At 44.0% G+C, this 11,372-nt stretch overlaps 3 protein-coding genes across 3 annotated transcripts in view; all 3 read left to right on the top strand.

The window, feature by feature from the left end:
- Window positions 1-1,567: 1,567 nt before the first annotated feature.
- On the top strand, window positions 1,568-5,632 carry PHALS_12927 (ulk fused protein kinase; the record flags this gene model as incomplete). Its single annotated transcript, XM_024728576.1, has 2 exons — window positions 1,568-1,720; window positions 1,778-5,632. The coding sequence occupies 2 exons, from the start codon at window positions 1,568-1,570 to the stop codon at window positions 5,630-5,632; spliced, it is 4,008 nt and encodes a 1,335-aa protein (XP_024579040.1).
- A 1,058-nt stretch (window positions 5,633-6,690) lies between these two features.
- On the top strand, window positions 6,691-7,998 carry PHALS_12926 (myosin-like protein; the record flags this gene model as incomplete). The annotated part of the gene is made up of 1 exon (XM_024728575.1): window positions 6,691-7,998. The coding sequence occupies one exon, from the start codon at window positions 6,691-6,693 to the stop codon at window positions 7,996-7,998; it is 1,308 nt and encodes a 435-aa protein (XP_024579039.1).
- A 1,382-nt stretch (window positions 7,999-9,380) lies between these two features.
- The window catches only part of PHALS_12925 (Immunoglobulin-like fold), a gene marked incomplete at both ends in the record, with an annotated part of 2,172 nt that continues 180 nt past the window's right edge, over window positions 9,381-11,372 (top strand). Inside the window, one exon of the mRNA XM_024728574.1 lies at window positions 9,381-11,372. This exon is cut by the window's right edge and continues 180 nt beyond it. Within this exon, the coding sequence (XP_024579038.1) occupies window positions 9,381-11,372 (1,992 nt within the window).

Raw genomic sequence — 11,372 nt, 5'->3', positions numbered from 1 at the left:
CGGAGTACAGCAACGTTCCTCCGCCCAGCTAAGCTTTCAACATCAGTGGCTCTCCATTACTGGCTCAGGGTACAGCTTTGCTCATCCTAGTAGCCCAGTTTTGTTCTCAAAAAGTCTACCAAGCAACTTACGCTTTACGGTCATCCAACAAATTGCCCGATACCACACATATCGGGATCAAGGGAAGTCTCTGTATTAGCATCTCGCTCAAGTCAATCATCCATTTCCCCTCTCAGTGGGTGTTTTCTGCCACAGGAATTATCGAAGAATCAAGTCGCGTCTTTATTCAAGCCTATTGCGCGTTTCCCCACTCAGTATGTGGTGATATCTGCCAATATCTTATCTTAGAAATTATCGAAGAATCAAGTCGCGTCTTTAGTCAAAGTCGATTGCGCGTTCACCCACTCACTGGGTGATGTCTGCCACGGGCTTCTCTTAGGAATTATCGAAGAATCAAGTCGCGTCTTTAATCAAAGTCAATTGCGCGTTTACCCACTCAGTGGGTGATGTCCGCCTTTATACTTAAGGAATATCTAAGAATCAAGTTGCGCCTTCCAGTGCGCTTTCCCAGTCATTGAGTGTTTCTGTCACAGGCTACAAATGACAATACAGGTTGCTTTACCACGGTAGTGATCTGTCACAAGCTGTAGTCCATACTTAGTACTACAAAGATTAATACGAAGTATAATGATACGTATTAACCATACTTGCTGGGTCATAGTTCAGCACTTATAAAGCAAATGAAAGAATGAGGATCAAGGGTGTATCTTTTTTGAGTGACACGCAGCATGTGGCCAGATTGCTCGACCAATAGGATCAGTGCGTAAATAGGATCGAAAGAATGTTCAACTTGGCGTGGTGTATTATAACTGACTTCAGAAAACAATAGGTTGGAGAAGGAAAAAGATCATAGAAAATATGTGGAATGGGCTATAAGACAATCATCCCGTGAACCTTTGCAATTTTAAGGCTCAATAGGGGCTACGATCTCCGCTCAAAAGTATTTTTAGCGTATATATCTACGGCTTCAGGCACACCAGCAGAAAGAAGAAATTCGTTAAGAAGTTCCACAGCTCAACATTGGTTCGCAACCCTATTTCAAAGAAGATATATTTGCGCTGAGAACCCTGACACGACCCGGTGGCGTGGGTCGAGTGGTCAATGCTTCTGGACATAACGTTGTGTGGCGCGGGTTGGAGCCCCTCAGCGGACAAAATCGATCGTAATCGTACCAGACATGCAAGAAATGTCGGCTGCATGCAAAATATTACCGACGATAGCCAATAAGGACTTCGGGATGGCGACTCGTACAAGAAAAATCAAGAATTAAAAAAATCAAGAAAAATACCAGCGGAATGAAGCAATGTAATATCTTAGCCAGGGCCGAGTAGGTATAGCCGTGTAATAAGATAATACGTAGCAACTTTCAACTGAAAACCCTGACACATTTTTTTAAATACGCCAGTTTAATGCCCCTCCATAATTTATATCGTTGTCGCATTGATAGCTCGACTTTTGAGTGCAGAAACTACTATTTCGAACTGCTTCAAGTACCCTCATTGCCGGCATGGAGAATTATCACATTTTAGAGCGCATTGGCGAAGGATCATTTGGAAAGGTCTACCGCGGGCGCCGCAAGTACACAGGGCATGTTGTTGCGCTGAAGTTCGTGACGAAGCAAGGAAAGAGTGTGCGAGATCTTGAAAATTTGCGCCAAGAAGTAAGTATTAAGTATTGATAAACTTTGAACCAAAGCGAACTAATATCAGAGCGATAGATTAATATTCTACGACGTCTCAATCATTGCAATATTATTGCAATGATGGATTCATTCGAGACTGAACGTGAGTTCTGTATGGTGACAGAATATGCCCAAGGAGAGTTATTTCAAGTTTTAGAGGACGAGCACAGTCTCCCTGAAGAAGAGATTAAAAAACTTGCTATTCAGCTCATTCAAGCTCTATATGTTCTGCACTCAAACCGCATCATACATCGAGATATGAAGCCTCAAAATATTCTCATTGGCTCGAAACAGCAAATCAAATTGTGTGATTTCGGCTTTGCTCGCGCTATTGCACACGACTCGAGTCTATTGAGATCGATCAAGGGTACACCGCTGTACATGGCTCCAGAACTGGTGCAGGAAAAGCCGTACAATTACACAGTGGATTTGTGGTCGCTAGGTGTTATTTTATATGAACTTGCAGTGGGAAAACCTCCTTTCTACACAGATAGGATTGTATCGTTGATTCAGATGATTGTGCGCGACGACGTCAAGTATCCATCAACGATGTCTGCAGACTTTCAGAGCTTACTAAAAGGATTGTTGAACAAAAATCCAGCTCAAAGACTCAAGTGGCCAAAAATCTTGGACCATCCGTTTATACGAGAAACTCCAGAGCAACTAGAGACTCGGCTTCAACTCCAAAGACAAATTCGTAGTCTACCACGTTTCTTCAGTGATCAGAAGTCAGATGAATTTTCCCAAAACAACAAAGAGGAAAAAGTGAAACCAAGTTTGGAGCGTTTGCTGAAATGTGACGAGTGGAAGATCTGCGACCCAGAAACAGGTCAGCAGCTATCTCAGCCCGAAATGTCGTGTGAAAACATTAGTACGAGTCCTATGACGCCTATCGCTAGCAAAGATGATGATTGTGAGCCGTCTCCACTTTCTAAACCTCCAAGACCCGTCTCTGCTGTTGCGCTTGAAAGTTTTGTAGCTGGCTGGGATCAGTTAAATAAGGAACTGGATATCAAGAATCTAAATGTGGACCTTATAAGTACTCCATTGTTCTGCAAAGTTGTCAGCATGCTACCGTCGATCGCTGCTGAGGAACTACTCTCAAGCAGTACTTTAAACAAGATTGGAGCATTGCTGCACATCTTGTACCGCACTTCAGTGCTTCGGCTAAAGGAATCTGACACAGTGACAGATCTTAGCGATTTCCTGCGCGCTAAGTCTAGCATTCACTCCTTTTTGATGCGGTTAGTTGAAGCTTGTGTACTCGTCCAGGAGCATAAAGAACAGATTAGTGACGTGATTTACAAGAGTGTACGATGCTGTATGATATTCACGACACTCATCAATTCTATCGGAGCTGAAAATAAGTGTAATGAGCTGCCTGACTACCGCGTGTTTTGCATGAGCGATGTTCAAGTTATCTTACTCATGCTTACGAGCAAGGACCAAGTGGTCGCAGTCTGCCATTCAAAAGCTCTTAAGTGGCTGGGATCAATGATTGATCAATCTCTTAACCTAACAACACTGCTGGAAATCGTGTATCCATCAGGATTAATCCAGACCTTGTGCAAACTCTTACAAGCATCAAGCATTTCCGAAACTGACCGAGATGTAGGTATGTATACAATTTTTGCTCTGGCTTCGTTCGTTCAGCCAGGTGCAAAATGCTGGAGTCCCCTTCCGCCTTTTCCTGTATTTACGTTAGTGCGTGAAAGTCATAAAGTATTAAAAGCAGCTGAGATTCACGACGTCAAGCCCTTATACAAACTTCGTGTGAAGATTCACACTGAAGTAGGATTGCATCTCTTAAGCAGTGGTGTCAAGGAACTGCTGGGTACTCTCGGTAATGAAATTCATGAGCGCATTCAAAACAGCGATGCTGAAATGAATGAAGAAGACGACATTGGCGAAGAAGACGCGGATCAGTCTACTATTTGCTGTATTTTGAAGATTCTTTTGCATGCTTGTCGATCCTCGGCACCTTTATCGAAGAAACTTACCGTGACAAATATACTTTTTCAGAATCACCCAGACGCAGATATTATCATGATTTTGACATACGGCTATTCCCATCGAAGACTACACCAAATCGAGCAGTACTTTGCGACAGAACTTTTGTCAGTGATGCTGCGCCGTCGTGTGCTGCCAAAACGACAGATATGGCAATGTGCAAAGATGTTATATCCTATCTTTGAAGACGCCAACGACTCTGCTGTGCTCAGTGCCTCCAGCTCGTTTTTCGCAGAGATCATTGAATCATGTAATTTGGATGAATCTGCGCTTGACAGCGACAGTCTTGAAACATTTACAACCCAGCATAAAGAGCTTTGGAATTTAGTAGTGCATGGATCAATCAGTGTGCGATGTTTCGATGCGATTTTGCGCCTATTTCGCACCAGCGCAACAGCCACGGATGTTAGCGCCAGTAAGTCAGAAATGCTCACAAGCTACAACATTCGAGCACAAGGACTTCTGGACTCTGGAGTTGTACTTTTACTTCGAATTGCATCCAAAGCGTCAGCTAAATCCCGATCCCAAGTTAAGGAAGCAGGAGCGACTCGATCGGAGGAGATGAGTCTCTTTTTGTCTGTTTTTGAGCATGCACACGTCTGGAAAGTGTTTGCTGACATGATGTACAATGGTGGGGCAGACCTCCTGTCACCTTGGGGATTGTTCTGTTTCCTTAAATTACTTCGCACTGTGCGTGAGGTGCAGTGCAACGAGCCAGAAATGGAAATTGCAGTGAACGAACATTTGTTGAAGCACTTGGTGAACTTACTACAATTAAAGCACATAGAATATCTTTTCCATTGGCCGGAACTGGTTGGAGGTGGAAGCAATGCCGTCAAAGCGCTTGTACATGCCACTGTTAAAGTTCTAGGTATTCCATTTGCACACAGCGTGTCGGAAGAGCTTCTGATTGATACGCAAGAGATCTTGTATGACACCAACTGCGTACAAAAACTGCTCGGCGTTCTTCGGTTTGTATTTTCAACAAAAGAATTGCTTTCAGAGGCTACAGTGCTCGAGTTACCAATTAGCTTTTTGTCGCGACTCGTTACAAGTTCGACCCATTTTGGTAGTCAATTTGTCAAAGCTGATGGAGTCTTGGTCATTAAAGAGTGTGGCATGCTGGGTCGTAAATGTTCACCATCCTTAATCATTGACACGCTCTTGATACTAAGTCAACTTGCCCGCACTTCTCCATCCAACTACGACTATATACTTCAGGCGGACCTGCTACCAGAGTTTTGCGACCTAACACAACATTCTGAAGCCATGGTGCGTGCGAAAACTCTAAACTGTATTGGAAATTTGTGTCGGCACTCGGCATATTTCTATCAGCACTTTATCACTCCAACTAATGGCGATTCATCCAACACCATTTTAGCGGGAACGATCCGTGGCTTATTAGACCCTGACAATTATGTACGTCGGTTTGCATGCTTTGCCATTGGCAATGCAGCTTTTCACAGTGGAGAATTGTATAACGCACTTCGTCCTACCATTCCGCTATTGATCCAGAATCTTCACAACGATGAGGAAAAGACTCGATCGAATGCTGGAGGGGCACTTGGCAATCTCGTGCGCAATTCGGACGAACTCTGCATCGATCTTTGCACCCACGAAGCTCCATGTAAGCTTTTAAAATTAGCCATGACAGAGACTAGCACTGCCTCTCGTCGTATCGTCCTTTTTTCTCTCGGCAACTTCTGTGTATACCCTGAATGCTATAATTTTCTTCTGGAGACTGCACCTGACTTTGTTGAAGAACTTGAGCATCTGTACGATAAAGTGGTTGCAGACGAGGTATCAAGACGAAATATTCGACGTATCTTAGCGAAAATTGATTCATTGGAAAACGAAGAGGAAGAAAGCAGTCGTCAGTAACGTATAAAGCCGTTTGGATTTGATTTCACTGCAGCAGTTGTTGAGGAAATAATATATATAGAGCAAGTTACTTCTAATATCAGGCATGGCAAGCTGGAAATGAAGCCTTTTGTTGAACGTAACGTCCTCGTCATCTGTTTTATACTGGTTGCGACTGGCTTTAGATCAGTATAATTGACTCAGCTACCTTCGGTATAGAGCTTATGTATCTAGCATCATTTCTATGGCCTTAGAGTTACTAGTAAAGGTCAAGCAAGAATTATTGTGTGCGTTAGCACTGTCGGGGTTAACGAAACTAAAGTGAGTGATCTCTTCATCTTCTCGAAAACGTTTGCGATGGAGCCAGATCCGTTGATTGACTGACTAAACGGAGGTAAGACTGTCGTTTCGTCACTTTATTTGACAGCACGATGGGAGAGGTTGAGTACATATGACGCTACATTTATCATCTGGAAAAGTGCAGATAGAAACAATATATCTAGGATGTCACATCAATGTATTCGCAAATATCCTGTTCGTATATATGGTTAGATGCTGTTTCAATACAGTATCTTCTAAAATCCACAGTGGAACAGATTTGCTGTACAGACGCCTCCGCTGCGACTATTGGTATTCGATCGGGCAACATTTTTATCAAAAATACATCTATGTGTCGATTTGTAAGCTCCACGTCATGACAGTGTACCGTAGTATCTCAAGTAGATCTGACATTCCAATGTAGAAGGACTATGCTCATTACACCCACACTTTAGTCAAGCGACAGACAATATAAGGAATCAACATGGAATATCGCTGCGATTTAGCGATGCCGTTATTCTTGAAAGTAACTGCAGCAATCGAAATATCAAACATGTTACAAATGGGTACTGCACACAAGGAAGTCAAATTAATCAGATGCCCATTTTTGTTCATCCACTCTACCGTTTGCTCGGTCATTATTCAAGTTGAGGAAGAGAAGGCACTTGGCAGTTTTCGTTCTAGAACAGAAAGGAACAGCGTAAGTTTTTTTTGAAACGCAGCGTCATTTTTGCCTCGCCACTTCTCCCAGACACGTCGCCATGGCTTCTTCTGACGTGGATATTGACAGTCTCAACGTATCCTACGTGCCACTCTCGCCCACTCTCAAGTATGCTGCCTCAGCTGCGACTGATAGCAGTAGAACCAGTAGTGCTGCCAGCTCGAAGGCTCACTCCATGTGCGACGACAATGACGCTGATAATGCAATCAATCAAGCACCACCTTCATCTCTCAGTCGATGCAACTCGTCGGACTATCGCTGCATGCAGCTGACTAGCAGCTTTGATGTGCAGGAGATGATGAGCTTGCGTGAGAGCAATTATCGAGACAGCCTTATAGTAAGTAATGAGTCTACTTTTGCCAATAGTTGCAGAGTTTCGGAAATGGGCAGTGCTCTTATGCGTATGGATGAGAGTTATCGTCGAGTATACAGTACTAACCAACGACGGCTAAGTGGTAGTTCACCTGACGGCTTGACGCCGCTGTTACAGGCAGCTCGGGCTGGAGATATCGTGCTGGTGAATGCACTTGCCATCCAAGCTGGTACTGATATCCTTCGACGCGACCCAATGTTTGGTCAAACAGCTCTACACTTTGCCATTCGTGGTGGTCACCTCAATGTGGTACAAGCATTGCTCATGCCACATTTACGCGGATCTATCGTCAACGTGGCAGACAACCGTCGCAATACGGCTTTGCACTTAGCTGCAGCCAAGTCGCGTCGTATGACTAAAATACTGCTGGAGTGTGGAGCCGACGTAAATTTCCTCAACATGCGCAATCAAACACCATTAGGTGTACATATTTTGACCTCTACAAAGGACGACCCGACTATGACGGAGGTATTGTTGCAACACCGTGCAAATCCCAATGCACCTGTGGACAAGTCGACGATCTTGCACGTGGCGCTCGACAAAGGACTTATTCAGGTGGCTACTCGACTCGTGCGCCACGGAGCCAGACTCGATCTCAAGGACGAGTCGGGCAAGACGGTGTTTGATAAGGTGGATCACGACCAATTAAAGAAGTTGATGGCCAAAGTGGCCCACTCACCTGTTTGGATACCGGATAATGAACGACCTGTGTGCATGGAGTGCCACAAGAAGTTTGGCGGCCTAAGCTCACGAAGACATCACTGTCGAATTTGTGGTCGAGTCTTGTGCTCTGCGTGCTCAGCGTGCAAAGTGCGTGCTAAGAACGTCCCGTTTTCGCTACGTCGCCGCAGCAAGAAGAACAAAACTGAGACAGAATCAGTGAAAATTCGTGTGTGCAACATGTGCTACGATATCTGCAGGGAGGGAATGCAGTCGTCGCAAAAGGACGGCGATGGAAGTTTGGCACAGAATTAGTGAAAAGTGTCTTGCTTTGATGCATTGTCTTGATCAACTTTTCTTTATCTACTTCAGTGATGGGATTGTTAAAGTGTAAATTGTACAGTACATGGATGACGGTGGGATAGTTTACACTTCATGTTTGAACCTTAGAAAAAAGAGGACAATAAAAGTATTTCGAGTACAAATTTTAAGATAAGTCATGAAATTACTCGCAGAAACAGAAGCATTCTATTTAATCGCAAATTTCTGCATTTGAAATAATTCTTGGATACCTGCGCTTTATAGCATTGATACTTGATCCCTTGAATTCGAAAACCGTTATTTTAACGTAAAATTTTTTTGCACAAAATAAAATTTGAAAGCATTACTACCACAATGGCGAGTGACTGTCGACAATTGAGGTCGACAGAAAAAGGATAAAGATGTGCAGCAGATGCAAAACGACGTCAAGCAAGAATACTGAGACATAGTCGATTGTTTTGATATTTACCTCTCTTATATTGATACTAATCAGTAAGTTTTTTTTCCCGCTGAAACTTGGTTTTGACAATGTTTTTTCAAATTGTGCAAAGCGGACACCTCTACTGACCTATCCAGCAAAAATCCGTCTGGACGTTAAGGAAAGAGTATTATGTTCTAGTGGTGAGTTTAAGGTTTATGGAAGCCTCAATCAAATGCCAAGAAAGATGCTTTCTTTCAAGCGGGATCCCAAGATCACGATTTGTTTTGGGGTTGATCGGGATTAAGGTGTCTCATTGAAAACACACTGTATCAATGTCTTTATTATGTTGTGATGATCATTTGTACAGGTGATCAGTACATCACCACTATACACAGCGACCTGACGGCAGCGCTTTATCGTTGCTATTTTCAACGGCTTTACGAATTGAGTGAGATGCAACGTTTGCGATTCGGGACCCTTTTTTCGCAAGATTATCAAGAAAATACTATAGTAATAGGTGAGTACCCATCGTGGTGGAGCGAACAACTGTCTAATCTAGCTATTTTGGACGTTGGGAAAATTAAAAGACCAAACAGGTTTTTTTACTTGTAATTTTTAAAAGCGAATGTAAGTCGTCACTAGAAATTAAAGCAAGTTTAGCGAAAACTAGACTGTAAGGTCCTGGTAGCGAATCACCCCCACTCATACAGCTAAAGGGGTGCAAAACGTGATTAATGGTAAGTGTCGGAACAGCTATGGAGATGATATGATGTTTAAGACATCAAGCAAAATTTTGTAACACTACAATTTTTTTTAATTTGCTACTGATTATCGACGTACCGAATTGGTGTAGAGGCCCATCAACTCATGCGCCTTTCAAAAGATCGGCGTCGTTTCGTGGTGATCCGTCGTACATGTGTCAAAGCGCAAGTCGTTCATGACCTTATTTGCAGCCATGAACGGTCGACAACTCTGGGAACTTCGACTTCAACTTACATTCGTAATACTGGGGTTGCTGACTGCTGCTACCAATGCCGACTTTTTCGCTCCGGGAGACGTTCCTGGTCCTCCAGAGAGGATTTTTGTGGCCTCTGCGAGTGACTCATCGATGCATGTACAGTTTACCCCACCGCTACATGTCAAACCCGAAGGTGTCAATGGTGCTCCCGTGCTCGGGTATAAGGTGGAGGTGGCACGACGCGTTAACGAAGTGCAAACGTTTTCTGTGGCAGCTACTGGTCCTATCTTTTCAGGCAGCTACAAAATTTTATTCGAGAGCAGATATAGCACCGAGACAACATCGTGCATTCCGTGGAATGCCAGCGAAATAGCGTTTGAAATGGCTTTGGAGGAGTTGCTTAATGTTGACAGCGTGGACGTCTCGAGATCGGCTTTTGGGGCTCCGAAGATTGGATATATGTACACAATTACGTTTGATGGCACATATCTTGTTAGTGGACGACAAGCGCAATTATTGGTCGGAGATACGACAGGATGCCAAGTACTTCAGCCACCAAATCGAATTTTATCATTCGAAGGGGCTTATGTGACAACGGGGGTTGCTGATTTTTACCCAGATATGTGGGAGATTGTGTCGACGGATACTTCAGAAACAAAGGTATTGGGCGGAACGTTTGATTTGTCCATCGGCTTTGAAGGACAATGGGTCGACACTAATCCCGTCGTGACTGCCACCGTGTTGGCAGGATCAAATGTAGTCAAGACTAGCGCGTCCATGTTGGGCCGTGTGAATCGAGGAGATAAAGTTCGAATCGGACAAGACGTCTTTACGGTTCATGCCACCGCTCCATTCACAGATTTGGAGTTACCATTGGACTCGTATCACGTTGATGGAGCGGCCGGTTTAACTATTGAATTATACGATACAGCGCTTGGCAACGCTCAAGTGACAAAGGCGTCGAACTTGGTTACCACTTCGAGCGACTTCACTGGCAAAATTGCAACTGGAGAGCAAGTGCAAATCGGCTTAAAGGTATTTCAAGTAACAAATGTCGCGATTGGTGCGATAACACTAAATTCTGCATGGACGGACGATACAACGTTGCACATAACTGTATATGCGCGAAAAAAGACGACATTGCATGCAAATGTGGAGGCAGCGGAGATGAAACGTGCGTTAAGTGCGCTACCTGGTATCGGCTTCATAGACGTGTCACGGATTGGCCCAACAAAATTGAATGGGTATCATTGGTATGTCACATTCCAGTCACTTTATACTGTGAGCCTTCGCGTCGACAAGACGACAGGCACCACGGACTTTGTTGATGTGCACGGCGTTGCTTGTGCCACTTGCTCGGTGACAGCATCTGTTGTGAAAGATGAGTCTCAGACAATTTATTTATCTCAAATAAAGGGTGACTATAGCGTCGGTGCAATTGTGACCTCGCAAGAAGTTGGTGGCGTAATTTTTGAGGTGCAGATACTTTCCATCAAAGCATCTGCTGATGATTTGAGTGGCTATTTTGCCTTAAGTTTTCGATCCGTAGGTGTAGCTCTTATCAACGTTGATGATACTGCAGCTGACGTCCGAAGTAAGCTCCAAGCTCTTGCTACAATTGGACGGGTTAGCATAACTCAAACTAAAACTGTTGATCATGGCACGACATGGACAATTACATTTTTGTCGAATCTCGGGGATTTGCCAGCACTAGTGATCGCTGATAAGAGCTATCTAAAAGGGACAAAAGCCACCGTTGACGTGCAAGAACTCGTGAAAGGTGTGGATGTTGCACTAGAAACAACCATCGAAGGATTACGTCCAGGTCAAGATTACTACGTGCGTGCATTTGCTCGGAACGAAAATGGGTACGGTGGAAGTACTACAGCCTTACAACAACGCGGACGAGGTGCTTTACCACTTTTAACGACCATAGCGACGGCTCCTGATCCACCGGGTATTAGCGGAATCTGGCGGTTATCCCACTCA

This window comes from Plasmopara halstedii (assembly GCF_900000015.1).
Source record: "Plasmopara halstedii genome assembly, contig: Scaffold_650, whole genome shotgun sequence".
Taxonomy (NCBI): domain Eukaryota; phylum Oomycota; class Peronosporomycetes; order Peronosporales; family Peronosporaceae; genus Plasmopara; species Plasmopara halstedii.
The sequence above is the reverse complement of the archived record's forward strand: the minus strand, read 5'-3'. Positions and strand labels throughout refer to the sequence as shown.